This window comes from Corythoichthys intestinalis, chromosome 9 (assembly GCF_030265065.1).
Source record: "Corythoichthys intestinalis isolate RoL2023-P3 chromosome 9, ASM3026506v1, whole genome shotgun sequence".
Lineage (NCBI taxonomy): Eukaryota > Metazoa > Chordata > Actinopteri > Syngnathiformes > Syngnathidae > Corythoichthys > Corythoichthys intestinalis.
In genome coordinates this window covers 41870896-41887797 of record NC_080403.1, presented here as the reverse complement: position 1 = coordinate 41887797, position 16902 = coordinate 41870896, and the positions used below count along the sequence as shown (strand labels likewise).

Below are 16902 nucleotides of genomic sequence, written 5' to 3'. Positions count from 1 at the left end.
GATTGCACTTTAGTTTACATATTTAAAAGTTCAGATATTAAGATTTGAATGAGACAAAATAACATCTCAAATATATTGTTATAATCATTTGTTTCGGATGAACTGTAATTATTTTCTGTATTAAAATTTATTTGGTGTTCAAAAAGTCTTTTTTTCAAACTTGAGTCTTAAAAAGAGGGGGTCGTCTTATAATCAGTGCCGTCTTATATTCGGGCCAACACGGTAATTCGGTAGATTTAAGATATGTTTGACAGCTTTCAAGTTCTTTGTATTTGAGTAAATCTATGCAGTAAAAAATATGTTGATTAAAAAAATGAATAAATGAACTATAATAATAATTACCGTATAAGAAAAATAACAAGGAAAAAGTTAAATACATGAAAAAACGGTTTAGTGCGCCGGTAACCATAAATTTCACAGATTTTTGTGTTGACTGAAAATCATGGTAGAAAAAAAATATTGCAATTTTCATTATTATTTCTCATGTAATGGGTTGATGGTGGTAGTGAGATCACTGCGCTGCTTTTCTCCTCCTCGGCATGTGCCAATTACAGTTTCAAGGTTTACTGTGGTATGAAAACGTCACGGTTTCAGAACCACTAAAATTTTCCGTCAAACCGTAATACGGTATTAGCTATTTTTTATGTCCACAAATGCTGCGAGAAATCCGTGGCTTGGAGCAGCAGGGCTCAACCGTCCCCCTCTGGTTTTTGCATTGTCCTGTGTCTGTCGGTGACACTACACCTGAGCTTTTCTTCCCCTCAAAAAAGACAAAAGTCGCTAGTATGGGAGTACTTCGGCTACCGAAAAGAAACAGACGGCCGCGGCTTAGAGGAGGAAGGACAGCATGATCTCCAACATGATTTCACATTTACGTGACAATCATCCGTCACTTTACACAAAATTTAATGTAAGTAAACTCTGTCATGAACGTTTCCCGCCAGCCACGAGAGTTCACGGCAGCGTGTTTAGTTTGTCTAGTAATGGTAAAATCAATATTATAACGTAAGCTTTTTGTTGAGGCAGATAACATGGCTAGTTAGCATGCCAAGACGGCTAACTAGTTTCCCCTTGCCATTAGCCTGCTTTTGTAACGTCTTCCGTTATTGTGAATATCTGTTCAAAATAACATTTTCATAATGCAGCCTTTGGGTTTTTTTTCTCTCTGGTGACTTTCTTTGTTGAGAGAAGGTGTGTGGGTGTGTGTATAATGTGTAAATAATGATACAAGTCATACGCACGCGCTCTGTTTCTTACGCTCACTCCATTCATTGATCTTCAACTAATTAATATTAATTGTAGTACTGGTATGTGTTTTACATAAACAATATATGATCAAATTGATTTAAGTCAATTTTTTTCTTCTTTTTTTGTTCTTGTTCTAATGTTTAGCAACTTGAGCTGTGGCTGTGGGTTTAGTCTATCATTTCTATTTATTTCAATTTTATTTAAAATATTTCAGTTATTTATTTTTTGTTACTTTATCTATTTTAACATTATATTCCTGTTGATGTTCCAAATTGCAAATATGTTGTGAAAAAAAAAATCGTGTTCAATGGAATGGACATTTTTTTCTAAACCATACATCTCAAAATAAAACATTTTAGAGCTATAATTGCAATACCGTATTTGGTATTTTGTATTTTTTGCTTGAGGTGATCATACAGTCAAAATCTGATACTGGCACATGCCTACTCCCTACCAACCGGAATTCGAACCCACACTGTCATTGTGGATGTGGAGCGTGCTGACTACTGAGCCACTAAAAACCGTTTCATCGAAGTGTTGTTCATCTTAAAGGTAACCTAACTGCCCGAGAAACTAAATGAGTGTACTGACAATTCAAGCTAGACTGGGCTGCTAGCTTAATAGTCAGCACCTTTTACTGCCACAGTGATTGCGTGTGTTCAAATCCATGTTTGAGAGAGGAGAGAATAATAGAGAAAGCACAGTGACATCACCATCCGTCCTGCTACACATAACATACTTTTTAGTGTTGTTTGCTGTAAACAAGTTAAAATGTAGTTTACTTGACAGTACAGTAGTTTTTTGTTAATTTAAAAAAATGTTCTGTTTGTTTGTTGCTGTCGTTTACAGTCCAATTCTGGCAACTGCAATTATTTTACCGTATATTCGATGGTTTTTGAACCGTCCCTCCCAATGGAGTTTTTTAGTCTATTTCTCTGTTGTGATTATGGTGGTATTTTGGAAAGCCAAGCCATTTTGAAGGAAGTACTTGATGTAAAAAGAAAAAAAAGAACCTTGAAAAGTTGGCAACACTGAATAGCCTTCATGACAACACCCAAGCTTCATCCGCATTAGTCATGGTAAATAAATTCAAAGCCAGTCAGCTATGTAACACTGAATGACCCTCTTAAAACAGAGTATGACGAGTGGATGTTAGGTCTTTATTTTGTGAGCCCTTTGATAAAAGAATGTTTGAAACCTTTTATTCAGCCACCCGAGAACTCCTTTAAATATGTTTGGAGAAAGAGGCCCAATTTCCGACCTTTATCTACTATCAGACTCACTGGCTTCACTTTTTGAAATGACATTCTGCAAAAAGACCTGTAAAATTCTAAGACTTAATCGAACGTATGAGACACACTTTTTGAAAAGGAAAATAATAAGGGTTTAGGCATGAATAAATATACGAGGCTAAAAGGATCTGTAACTCCTTTCTTCCGTTAATCTATAATATCTTGGCATTCAATAAAACTCTTTGCTGTACTGTACCAATGCAAGTATTGTCCTCCAAAAGCTTCCTGTCACCACGACAACTGCAATTGACCCTCCCTTCGGAAGTCAGCAGACACAGGTCATGGCATCCTCCATTGTTAACACGACAGAGAGAGAATTCACCTGTGCAAAGGGTAAGAACGTTATAAAGGTTATTTATCCTAAATCTTCATATTTCAACACACATGCTTATGTTAGCAATGCCTTTTCAATGATTCAATTTTCCCATCACAATAGTAAGTCAACTGTATGCTGCTAAATGGAAATACTTGTTACACATACAAACAGAAGTAACTAGGTATGTCACGATCGCATATTTTTGCACCCGAATTCGAGTCACCTGATTTCGAGAATCTGCCGATACCAAGTCCCGATCTGACACAGATTTTTTTTTTTTTAAACAAAAGTTCCAAAAATGTTACAGTACTGTAATATTTACAGTACTTTCTCTTTCGCTTTTTCCGAGGGTATTGCGGCATATACAACTATGATTTCGACTTTACGACTCCTGTCTCGTCGTTTTTTTAAATGTTGACTTTTGTTTTTTGATGCATGCTTTTATTTTGGCACAGGAAGCATACAGCAGGATGTACTACCGCTAATGGTGTGCCAAAAAATCAATTATTAGATTCATCGAGATTTGAAACGTGACGATTCGATCACGATTCATAAATGCTCAAAAACGATTTTTCCCAAATAACTTAATGAGAGCCCGCTGCTAGCAGAACGAGATTCAAAACACGTCTGCACCCCGGACACCTAAAGGGGTGCACAAGGTTAAGATTGCTGCAGCGGAAGTTACTGAGCGAGAAATTTACCCCTTAAATACCTGCAACATGAAGCAATCATCAGAATCCCAAAATTTGAAAAATAAGGTCCTAAATTTGTAAAAAGAAAAGTCAAAATGAATCTGTGTAATAAACGCTCGTTGTATCAAAAGTGATACATTTGGCAATAAAGGGTTAATCCTGTTCAAAAGACTCGAAAATGCATTTGTGTATGAGACAGGCAAGCATCGGGTTGTGGTTTGGTCCTTTTCCTTGCGCAAGTTATTTTTTAGAGCGAGAGGGGAAGAGAAATAGTTCGTTGCTCTTTGCCTTTCAGTTGTCCAGCAGTAGGTTCATGTCGTGTTGATTGGAAAATGTCCCTAGTGTGTTGCTAAGTCCCGTGTGCGTCTGTAAGAGGTGAGTACACAAACCTTCTTGTACCGTTTAGCCTTCATTGTAGTTGTTTTTGAGATATTACTAGTTAGCGCTGAGCGCTATGCTAATCAGCGAATTCACTAACGTGTCGATTTGTGCGTTGTTGTATAAAAAGTTATTCCAAAAGCAGAACGTATAAAACCAGGATTAAGTACAACGGTAACACTACAAACATGCTAAAAGTACAGAAATCTGTGAAAACAATGTATATTGGTGAAATATACAGTAGTCTTATCTCGAAAGGCACTTTGTTTGTTTCCTGAAAGTGTGGAATTCGTTCCACCATTGTAAATTGTATTGTATTGTTGAGAGAAATAACTACTGCCTTTGAAACAGCTCATGTTTTTGCACCTTCTTGTGAAAAAGAGCAGCTTAAGGTCAGTTTTGTTGTATAAACATGTTGAGAAATAAGTTCTGCCTTTGAAATGGTAAATGTTTTTGCACTTTCACAAAGAAAAGCAGCTTAAGGGCAGCTTTTTGTTGTGTGGGCACGTTTCCATTGCTCCTGTTGAATCATTAGGACATTTTAAATAAATAATGGACGTAACTTTGTTTGGCTACTTTATTAATTAATAATGTATGATGCGTCGATAATCATGATCATCGTCAATCCCGTGATCACCGTTCAATCATCGAATCGTTGCATGCCTAAGATGGCACACCCCTAACTTCTGCACGCGAGAGTTTACACACCGCCCATCCCACACACGCAGTGTCACGCACATATGAGGAAGAGCGCAGCCGAGTGACAGAGGTGACAGCCTGCGCGCACATTTGTTGCTTGTGAAGCATCCAGAGGCGACGACTGTATATAACCCTTTTTGTACTGTTGTTTTCAATTATGGTCGAATACTTGGGGCGAGCTTATGTGATTGTTTTTGATGATGTGCAGGCGTTAACTGATACATGCTAATCGTTTGTTATTAGTGTATCAGCAGCTACTTGTAAACACAAATTTCATTTGCTGTTATTGAAGATGAGACTGATTTATTTTAATTTTATTTTAGTTTCATTCTGCAAGTGTTGATGTCATGAGCAGCTGAATAAAGTCAGCAAACCACACGGACGTCTGACATTGCCATTGCGGAGCTTAGCTTGCTGTGTAGCTCGGACTTAGCTCCAACGTCTTGGTGAGGACCGTACAATGACGTATAATACAGTGTATCACAAAAGTGAGAACACCCCTTGCATTTCTGCAGATATTTAAGTATTTCTTTTCATGGGACAACACTGACAAAATGACACTTTGACAAAATGAAAAGTAGTTTGTGTGCAGCTTATATAATAGAGTTAATTTATTTTCCCCTCAAAATAACTCATAGTATAGCCATTAATATCTAAACCCCTGGGAACAAAAGTGAGTACACCCCTTTGAAAAAACGTATATCCCTAAATGTCCAAATTGAGTACCGCTTATCATTTTCCCTCCAAAATGTCATGTGACGCGTTACAGGAGCGCTGTCAGCATTGCTGCAGAGATTGAAGAGGTAGTGGGTCACCTGTTAGTGCTCAGACCATACGCCGCACTCTACATCAAATTTGTGTGCATGGCTGTCACCCCAGAGCTTTCTTGGCTTTGCTAAGTGTTGCGAAGTGGCTTTGCGGCTTTCTTGTGCCCGCAAACAGTTTGCTGAAGACATGTCAACAAAGCACATGGATTACTGGAACCATGTCCTATGGTCTGATGAGACGGGCTGCTTTCTTGTGTACCATCTTCAGAAGAGGCTTCCTCCTAGGGTGACAGCCATGCACACCAATTTGATGTAGAGTGCGGCGTATGGTCTGAGCACTAACAGGCTGACCCCCCCCCCCCCCCTTCAATCCCTGCAGCAATGCTGACAGCACTCCTGTAATGATTCACATGCCATTTTGGAGGGAAAATGACAAGCAGTACTCAATTTGGACATTTAGGGGTGTACGTTTTTTCAAAGGGGTCTACTCACTTTTGTTCCCGGGGTTTAGACATTATTGGCTATATTTTGAGGGGAAAAATAAATTAACTCTATTATGTAAGCGGCACACAGACTACTTTTCATTGTGTCAAAGTGGCATTTTGTCAGTGTTGTCCAATGAAAAGATATACTTAAATATCTGCAGAAATGCGAGGGGTGTACTCACTTTTGTGAGACACTGTACATGCTTTTGGATAGTTAAAAAAAAATAAAAAAAATTTTAGAGGTATTTAAATGGTTAATTCCGACTGATGCGGAAATCCAGGTTCCATCGCCAGCGCTGGAACGTAACACGTTAGTAAACTGGGGACTACCTGTATATATTTTATTTAATTGAAAACCCGATCCTTTTCACTCGATACCGATCCTCTGAAAAATGGTGCGATTGGCTTGATTTCCGATTACGTGATTAGAACAGGGACATCCCTACAAGTAACTGTATATTTTAGGATTCTAATAGGAAGTAAAGCCAATCCTTGAAGACTTTAGGCAAAGCTATTACACCCAGGACTGATCGACGGGCAATCACAGTGCGATTGTGAATGGGGTCTGGGAAGTGAGCCAATGCTAGAAGCGTAACGTCACTCAGGCCAACTACTGCACGAGAGGCTTACTTTTACAACCTTGCGTGTCTTTGGCTGCATTCCATTAAAGGGAGAGTGAATTCAGATCACTAAAATAGACTGACTTTGAAAAAACATTGTCACATTTTTACAGAAGAGGAAAAACTCACAGCTATTTGTGTCGTTGGCCACGGCGGTGATTCCCATTGGCTGCTGAGGTATATCAGCACGCAGAACCTTCATGTCTCCTCCTGTGTATTTGTCAGCCCGAAGCACAGCTCTTCTGACCCAGTCCGTCCAAAAGATATAGTCGCCATATACTGCTAGGCCGAATGGATGCACCGGTTCATTCTTCAGTACCACCTGCAGGGGGGAGCACAGTCATACTCATGTTTTTTTCAAATTCAGGAAATTCCAATCTCGGAAAAGACAAACAAACCACTCGCAAACAAAAAACCACGCCGTGTATAAATATTGCCATTGTGGTCTAGCATGCCGAGCATAGTGAGCAACGCACTCACATGACGTTTGCTGCCATCGTACTCGCAGCGCTCGATCTTGTCCAGGGTGGCGTCAGAGAAGTAAAGCTTTTCAGCCCGGTGGTCAATGGCTAAGCCGTTGGGGGTTCGGATGTCAGTGCCAATGATAACAATCACATTGGAACCAGTGAGAGTTGCACGCATAATACTAGGAGACTGCTCGTTCCAATTGGTCCAGAACATCAAGCTGTGTGGAATAAAATAGGAAAATAAACCACACGCAAAAAGGAAAATAAGGTTTTGTCACAGAAAGGTATAAGAACGCAACCTCTGGCACTCATCAAGAACGAAGGCTCTGGGGTGGTCATCTCCTGACATGGTGACCACTGTGTGCCGGTCAACAGCCCCCCAACGACTCTGATCCACAGTGTGACGAGTGATGGTTGAGGTGGTGTAGCTGGTCCAGTACAGCATATCCCAGCCACGGTGGTATGCTAGACCCTCTACTGAGCCAACATCTAGAAAAACAGCAAACGTGGAGAGAGTAAATTGATTAAAAGGGCAACTAACCACGGGGGGGTTGCATTACAAGCACGCTTCTCATCTCATTCAGCATAAGGCACTGTGATGAAATGTTAACAAAATAACATTACTGTATATGTTAAATACATCTGTGTTTTGAGTACAGTGTTCCCCTGCTACCAGTGTTGTTTTTGTCAACGATGACGATAACGAAAATAGTTCAACAACAAACATTTTTTTTCATGATGATGACGCATTGAAAACGTGTCTTGGGAGACTCGAACATAATGAGATAGATGCCAGTTGTATGGGGTCAGATTATCCCACAATACGTGTGTGTTTCCTGTTAAATGTGTACGTGTACTTATGAGACTAATCTGACCCCATACAGTTGTCGTCTGACAAGACGAGATGAAAATTTGCCATAGTTTCCGTCACAAGTTCACAATGTGTGATATTTTCTGATTGTATGAGTAGTTAGTTGGAGTGTCACAGTACACAAAAATCTCGGTTCGGTACGTACCTCGGTTTTGAGGTCACGGTTCGGTTCATTTTCGGTACAGTAAGAAAACAAAATGCAAAATATAAATGTGCTAGTTGTTTATTACACACTTTTCTGCTTTCAACAATAGGAACATTAGCCTATACAAAGCTAGAATTCTGCTCAAAAAGTAGCGGGTATTTAAAGATAATCCAACAACAATTTGCCTTTCAGATGCCGCGTATTGGTCAGCTTTCTTTCTGAAAGAAAGAAGAAAAAAGAAGCCCTGTGCTAAAGAGAAAAGCAATCCCAATGACAAAGATTTTAACATGTATTTTACAAATGAAATGCCTCAATGAAACATTTTTTTTCCTCATGAACGGTTTTCAAAAGCTTTATTGGTGGATTTTCTCAAGTTAAAGCGCCACACAGAAATAAATTTAACTGTGTAAGCAGGATGTGTGTATTATTCTTATTTAATTACAGGTGTTTTAGCTCATTTCAATTTATTTTATTTAAATGGGCTATTATTTATTTTATTATGTGTTTATATTTTACATATGTGATGTAGTATTCAATTATATTTTATATTATATGTTGTATAACTTTAGTTCCTATGTGAATATTAGTTCCTACTTGTTTTGTTGTGGTAGGAGGGTTTTGTATTGAACACGGGGCCGTGTTGGTTATTATTATAGCAGAGAAGACAGCAGTAAATCAACAAAGACAAGTCAACTGTGCCCCGATCTACCGCTCAAGAGATCTGATGGACTCAAAAAGTAGGTTACGAATGCATATTAGTTTGAAAATCGACCGGATCCACCGTATTTTTACACGAGTGACTTCCGGTCTGCCAGATCCTAGCTAACGGTAGTAGTATTGACGCAGGAGGGCCGCGTCTTGTGTCAAATAATAAACTCTGCCGTTCTTTTCGTGTGCGTCGCGTTGAGCCGCTTCTGGGACTCATCTAACACGGGGCCGCACTGCGACTGGTGTGCATTGGCTGATTAACTCTAACGCCCGCGTTTCACTGTGTTCTTGCGGCAGCCGCGTTGTCACGCCGTTGACATTTATGGGTTATACTGTCCTACCGTGTTGGTCCTCATTATAGTAGAGAAGACGGAGTAAATATAATCTACACAAAGAAACTGTAACCCGATCGACTCACAGCCTCGAAAAGTAAGGGTTATATTATGTCAGAAACTCGTTCGGTACGCGTCCGTTCCGAACCGAGCACCACGTACCGAAACGGTTCAGTACTACTACATGTACCGTTACACCATTAATTGTTAGCACTATCTCCTAATGTCCTAAAATGTATGCATTTATGCATTAAATGTCCCTAATCCGATTACTCGATTATTTGAACTGACTAGTTGGTAGATTAATCGAGTACTAAAATCATCTATAGCTGCACCCCTAATACATTGTTGAGTTTCAATGAAGAGATGATGGCTAGGTTGAAATAAAAAATTCTTCATCGATACAATTGAAGCTCAAATATGCAACGATTCACAGCAATTTCTTCAGTGTGTCTATGTGTGATTAATGCTGCCATCTCTCCTTGTCCTTTATCTGTTGTGTGCCCAAGAACCCTGTCCCCTACGAGTTAAGCACCAGTGTGGGCATGGCTATTGTATGCCTGCACATTTAAAGTGCCTGTGACACGAAAAAGCATGTTTATTTCATAATACACATGGTATTTTATGCTCCCGAATAATATGGACCGCTTGGATGTGTTTGGAAGCGATCGCTATATTTCGTTTTTTTAATCCCGCGCCATGAAAATGAGTGACTTCCAGCAACATTCTCGAGTTGAGAAAGAGGGCGCTGTGACGTGTACGGAGGAAGGACTCCTCTTCACTATACAGCCGTACTGTTGTATGAGAAGGACTAAGGATTCAGCTGATTATGCGGATTAATACGTTTATTTTTCACATCACGCCAGCCAAACAGCGTGTGCGCCTTTTTGGAGTTTCAAAAGGTTCCCATTCACCGGTGGATATTGGCCAAAACAAGCCATACTACTGTGGGACCATGGGACTTACGAGGAAGTGAGTAAACATCGTGTTTTGTTATATCAAATACTGGGATCATTTTAATACGGAGGTGGCTTGCATTTTGTGGCTGACATGCTCCTTGTCCCCTTGGCCAACAACCAGCGGCTTGTCGCACATCCCCCCGCTGGGCGAGCACTATACTCGGCTTTTGCCATTTTGGTGTGCCCGGAGTTCTGTCAAATTTTCCACCCGATCAGAAATTGCAAGTTTGTTTTAAAAATAGCCGTGAATACAGCGATTACAAAGTAAAAACTACAAACTTTGTTTAAATAAAGGACTACTTACGTTTGATCATGGATAGGCATGTAAAAAGCTCTCCTCATACACATTAGCTGCACAACAACTGCAGCCGCCCTCCTCTGGGGAACGAGCGGTAAATTGCTCTCCGCCGGGCGGCTTGCCAATCGGCAAAGAGAATCGACAACCCAGTCGTCATGTAAATGATCCGGGCTAGTTATGTGTGATTTTCCGCTTCGAAGACTTTGAAACATCAGTCGGTTCGGGTTAGCATGTCGGCTAGCTGTCAGGCCTCTTGGTTTGTTTACATTCTCCGAAGCCAGGGAAGGGAAATGACATAAGCCCAATTTAGGTGTCCTAAAATATCGTTCGAGTGGTGCGACAGTAAAGGTGAAGTCGACAGTTTTGACCATTATGGAGTAATTTTGCCATGTCGTCCTGAATAAATGCATTTTTATTATTTCATACTCCATTTAGCACAAGACTGTTATTTGTCATGACCATGCCATTTAATTAGCAATTGGGGAAAAATACTTGGATAAAAAGAATATCCTGTAAAAAAAAAAAAATTGAAGCAGAGAGACTGAAACAATGACATTTTGCAGCTCTCTTCGTCGCGTTTTCCTCGTTCTGAATAATTCCCCCTCAATGGGCTGACTGGTCCTTCTCAAGCCATTTATTTAGCTATTGGGGAAAAATATATGGATAAAAAGAATATCCTGTAAAAATATTGGAGTAGAGAGACTGAAACAATGACATATTGCGGCTCTCTTCGTCGTGTTTTCCTCGTTGTGACCAATGGGCTGCATACTAAATCAGATGAAATCGTGACTCCGCTGACGTCATCCCCCTGTTGGGGACGCTAGAGATTAAAAGATTAATTTCTCGTCATCTGCGCTTTTCTAAATTGTTGTATATAGTCGAATCGTCTCAAAATATGATTCTAATTGACATAATAATCCTATTTAAGACTTTTTTTCTCCTGTCGTACGCACTTTAAGAAAAAACAAATTTCCATTCAAATAAGCAATTGAGTCGCTTACAGTTGCTATGTTAGAGGTTATCAATGGGCTGTTCACTGCTAATTAGAACACGTGCATCACAGAACATTGCATGGTATAAATTTGCTGTTCATTGCTAATTAAGAACACGTGCACCAGAGAACATTGTTGTTCTCCCACCATTTGTCCACATATAAACACAACTGCAAATAAGAGATAAGATGAAGCATAAATACAGATAATGGATGAAGGAAAGGAAGCATTCCATCCACATACTGAAGTAAAAGGCGACAGAGTGGAAGAGCCAGCTTCACATAAACCGTGTGACTCACATCTTTTCTGCAACAATTCACTCACTAAAAAGGTCACAACAACTGTTACCGAGCTGCATATTATTTATCTAAGCAAAACCTCCTCAAGATCGAAGAAAAAGTCAACCTTTCTATTTCTAGTATTTCTATTATCTATATGTTTGATAGAGGAACACAATATCCTATTTGTGTACTGCATTTGCAAACATCAGCGTGTCATATTAACCACGACAGCTAATACTCATCTTGCTTATTGACCCAAACAGTGAGGGTGTATTGACTGAAACTGCCTTTCCGGGGCTGCTATCGTTTAACAGCAGTGGCCAGACTGCAAGGTTCACTACTATGTGAGAACTTAACACTAAAGCTCAATATCTGCGGCGCAATGGCATGGACGTGAATCAACATTTGTCTCTGGTGAGCCACTAGAGAGCCAAGTGAAGGCATTTCCACCCACTCGGAGCAAATCAATTGGCCTGCTTTTATCTCCTTAAATTATTGCTCTCCACTTGAGGTTTATCTCCACAATGAAACGCACAAAGGCGTATCACATTTTTACGTAATGTTGTCAAAAGAATGTCTACATTGAAACTTACAGTGGTATGAAAAGTTTCTGAACCTTTCGGAATTTTTTCACATTTCTGCATAAAATCACCATCAAATGTGATCTGATCTTTATCAAAATTACACAGATGAAAAAAACAGTGTCTGCTTTAACTAAAATCACCCAAATATTTATAGGTTTTCATATTTTAATGAGGAAAGTACGCAAACAATGACAGAAGGGGAAAAATAGGTAGGTGAACCTTCACATTTAATATTTTGTGGCCCCCTCTTTGGCAGCAATAACTTCAACCAGACCCTTCCTGTAGCTGCAGATCAGTCTAGCACATCAGTCAGGACTAATCTTGGCCCATTGTTCTTTACAAAACTGCTGTAGTTCAGTCAGATTCCTGGGATGTATGGCATGAATCGCTGTCTTTAGGTCATGCCACGGCATCTCAATGGGGTTCAAGTCTGGACTTTGACTTGGCCACTTCAGAACGTGTATTTTGTTCTTCTGAAACCATTCTGAAGTACTGATTTACTTCTATGTTTTGGTTCATTGTCTTGTTGCAGCATCCATCCTCTTTTTAGCTTCAACTGTCTGACAGATGGCCTGAGGTTTTCCTGCAAAACACCCTGATAAACTTTTGAATTCATTCTTCCATTAATGATTGCAAGTTGTCCAGGCCCTGATGTAGCAAAACAGCCCCAAAACATGATGCTCCCTCCACCATGCTTCACGGTCTGGACGAGGTGTTGATTTTGGTGAGCTGTTCCATTTTTCCTCCACACATGACGTTGTGTGTTATTCCAAAACAATTCAACTTTGATTTCATCAGTCTACAGAATATTCTGCCAAAACTACTGTGGAGTGTTCAAGTGCCTTTTTGCGAACATTAAACGAGCAACAATGTTTTTTTTAGACAGCAGTGGCTTCCTCAGTGGAGTCCTCCCATGAACACCATTCTTGGCCATAGTTTTACATATAGTTGATGTGTGCACAGAGATATTGGACTGTGCCAGTGATTTCTGTAAGTCTTTAGCCGACACGCTACGGTTGTTTTTTTACCTCTCTGAGTATTCTGTGCTGAACTCTTGGTGTCATCTTTGGTGGACGGCCACTCCTTGGGAGAGAAGCAACAGTTCCAAACTCTCTCCATTTGTAGACAACTTCTCTGAATGTGGATTGATGAACATCCAGACTTTCAGAAATGGTTTTGTATCTCTTCCATGTTTTTATACAAATCAAAAATCCTTGATCGCAGGTCTTCAAACAGCTGTTTTGACTGAGCCATGATGCCAATCAGACAATGCTTCAACATCAAACCAATTCTTTCCAGGGGGCAGGGCAACTTTAAACCACTCATCAGTGGTTGGGCACATACCTGACTTAAATTGTTTGGTAAAAATTGGTTTCAATTTCTCTTCAAGTCTCCTTAGGCAGACGGTTCACTTATTTATTTTTTTCCCCTACTGTCATTATTTGCATGCTATCCTCATTAAAATATGAAAACCTATACATGTTTGGGTGGTTTTAGTAGGTTTTTAAACAGACACCGGTTTTACATGTGTGTGATTTTGTCAAAGATCAGATCACATTTGATGGTGATTTTATGCAAAAAAGTGAGATATTCCAAAAGGTTCAGATACTTTTTCATACTGCTGTATTTAACGCAAACGTGCTAGCTGGTCAGTGTTTGTTATCAGCAGTCAATAATTACCCAGATTTCTGATAGCATACAATAAGTAACTCTGTTTCTCTATATTTTTCACATATACAACCAGAGACCGACTGTGCAAGAGTCCCTTCACTTTCACTGGCTAATGAGAAACAAAAGGGGGGAAAAAAGCGAAGAAGAAAAAAATCTGCCTTTGATGCAGTGCAATTGCATTCCACAAGCTACAATTAATAATGTTTACTGCATCTTATTAAATTGCATGACTGTACTTAAGGTTGTGATCTTCAGTCAGATTTAATGATATGTTTACATAGATGGGATTCAAGTTAACTTTTTCACCTCATATAATCTTGTCTTATTTTTCAGCCATATGTGTACAAAAACATAAACAATTGTATCCTTTTTGGGCACTGACTAGAAGCAACAGGATCTGGGAAAACTATATTAGGCCTCAGAGGGACAACCCACAGCAAGCAGGCCAGCCAATCCCTGTCCAGCTCTGTAAAATTCGGTCCAGAGTTCACCTGCCAGTGACTCGACTTCATCCCGCCTTGCTGTAAAGCTATTCAACATTTCTCTCCCTTCCTTGCCACCAGCCGATTCTCAAGAGGAGCCCTCCTTTGTGGTACAGCAACGGCTGATTATGGATGGCTGACAACCAACCTGGTCAAGATGTCGTGAGGTGATGAGAAACGAAACAAACTGGAATATTTAGAAACTAGGATATATTTCCCATGAAGGATTGATTTTTTTCAATCTGAAAAGACAATCATGAACTTCTTTGAATGCGTGTATTCTTTTTAACAACAGTATCAGGCTCATTGTGGTGTTTTAGCAACGATGCTTGAAGAAATTGTTGGAAATTGTTATTCTTTTCCTGCTTGAAACGTCATTCACCAACAATGTGAGCAATCATTTCCACTCATCTTATCTGCTGTTTATGAGCACCTGAAGCACAACTGCAGTGGCAGCACAATTGAAAGACTAAAGTGAAGAAATAAAAATGCTGCTGTATAATTCTGAATGGGTCGGAGATCAGCTAAACAACAGCAGTGACGATGGGGCCGGCAACGTGGAACAAATCCTTGTCCCTGTATTTGACATTCTCATCCTGATATTGGGCGTAGGAGGCCACACCATAGTGATTGTGATCCTAAGTAAGAGGAGCAGAATGCGGATGTCTCGGACAGGAACAGGTACAGACATCCTGCTGCTGGCTCTGAGCTTTGCAGATCTTCTTCTACTCGCCATGCTTCCCTTCCACACAATCGCCATCGCCATGCAGCGATGGCCTTTCGGGGACTTCCTATGTCGTCTAGCGGGCTTTTTGGGATCGGCCTGCGCATCAGCCAGTGCCTTCACGTTGTCCACCCTCGCGGTGTCGCGCTACGTGACAGTAGTGCACCCAGCAAAAGCTTACCGCTTCCTCTCTCCACGCCACGTAGTCATCACAGCCGCGCTTCTTTGGATCCCGGCCTGCTGCCTGGCGACACCCCAGTTAGTGTTTCGTTTTGTGGGACCCCAACCCAACAACCCCGACGGCCTTGCTTGCTTCGCATTCCTGTACCACAGAGATCAGCTCATATATGGATTAGTCCACTTTTTGGTGGCTTTTTTGCTTCCCCTGGTCACCATCGCCATCGCATATGGCAACATCTACTTGTTCCTGTGGAAGACTCGGAATGCTGTTCAGGCTCCACAGGTTGAACGTTACCAGAGCAAGGTAACCCAGACATCAGCATTGCTGGTGGTGGCCTTTACTCTGTGCTGGCTACCGTCCTATGGTCTAACACTGGCCTTGCTATCTGACAAAAGCTCAGGAGCCACTGGCAGCTCACCACGTTATGGACCGTTCAGCGTGTTTGCACGACTAATGGCTATTGCTTCAACGGTGTTAAACCCCATTCTTTATGTGCTCATCTCTCAAAGGTTTAGACAAGATTTGCTGAGGTTGTTTAAGAGAGAAGGGCAGAGAGCCGGTGGGGGATGACTGCCTGATTGACAGTGATTATTCAGCGGACACCTTGGATGCACAAACATTGTGCAGATCAACACCACTGGGAATTACAATTAATCATTGGAAAATCTGCTAACAATGAATAAGCACTCCAGAGTATTATGCAACATGTTGTGAAGAATGCTGTCTTCTTTATGGGAATACAGACAACCTTGATTTGGTCATGCATATTACATAATCATTAAAAACAGCCAAAAAGAATATTAAGATTTCGTAAAAGAACCTCTGTTTGTCTCTATGTTCTTATGTTTCTGCAAAAACCATACACTTGGTTCCTTTTTCCAATTCTTACTAATATAAAAACTAGGGTTGTTCCGATCATGTTTTTTTGCTCCCGATCCAATCCCGATCGTTTTAGTTTGAGTATCTGCCGATCCCGATATTTCATGATCAGATTGCTTTTTTTTTTGCTCCCGATTCATTACCAATCATTCACGATAATTTTTCCCGATCATATACATTTTGGCAATGCATTAAGAAAAAAAATGAATAAAATTCGGCCGAATATATACATTCAACATACAGTACATAAGTACTGTATTTGTTTATTATGACAATAAATCCTCAAGATGGCATTTACATTATTAACATTCTTTCTGTGAGAGGGATCCACGGATAGAAAGACTTGTGACTTTGTAAATTGTGACTAAATATTGCCATCTAGTGTATTTGTTGAGCTTTCAGTAAATGATACTGTAGCCATGTCCAAATGCATGATGGGAAGTGGAACCATGACTGTGCGTAGTGCTACCAATTGATATATCTTCTCTGCGTTGGGAAATAACAAGGTGTTAAGAAAAAGATCAAATGCTACCTTGCTTCCCCACATTGCTTCCTATGATATTTCTAATCGTAGGGAGAGGGATTATAAGGCTTTAGCCAAATAAAAAAAGGCTCCAAAGGCTGCCAAAATTCACTCTACTCATTTTACACTGCCTTTAATCTCTCTATATAGGTAAAATGGCGCCATTACAGATTGAGCGCAACAATGCTTGAGTGGGTCGTGCAGCGCATGCATTAATTGTTAGCGGGATAACTTTGATAACCCTACCTTAAGCCTAAAATAAAGACTCTGGATGAGTGTAACATATTATGTCTGTAACGTTAAATACA

General features: G+C 40.2%; 2 protein-coding genes across 3 annotated transcripts in view; one reads left to right on the top strand and one right to left on the bottom strand.

The window, feature by feature from the left end:
• Window positions 1-16902, bottom strand: part of LOC130921326 (low-density lipoprotein receptor-related protein 1-like) — a 338897-nt gene that overhangs the window by 58336 nt on the left and 263659 nt on the right. For both annotated transcript variants that reach the window (XM_057845057.1, XM_057845058.1), the window contains exons 42-45: window positions 7264-7453; window positions 6978-7182; window positions 6627-6819; window positions 2737-2862 (exon numbers count right to left, since the gene is read on the bottom strand). In XM_057845057.1, the coding sequence (XP_057701040.1) occupies window positions 2737-2862; window positions 6627-6819; window positions 6978-7182; window positions 7264-7453 (714 nt within the window). The remainder of the gene's footprint in view (window positions 1-2736; window positions 2863-6626; window positions 6820-6977; window positions 7183-7263; window positions 7454-16902) is intronic.
• On the top strand, window positions 2762-15762 carry LOC130921328 (delta-type opioid receptor). Its single transcript, XM_057845062.1, has 2 exons — window positions 2762-2873; window positions 14369-15762. The coding sequence occupies exon 2, from the start codon at window positions 14776-14778 to the stop codon at window positions 15760-15762; it is 987 nt and encodes a 328-aa protein (XP_057701045.1). The 5' UTR covers window positions 2762-2873; window positions 14369-14775.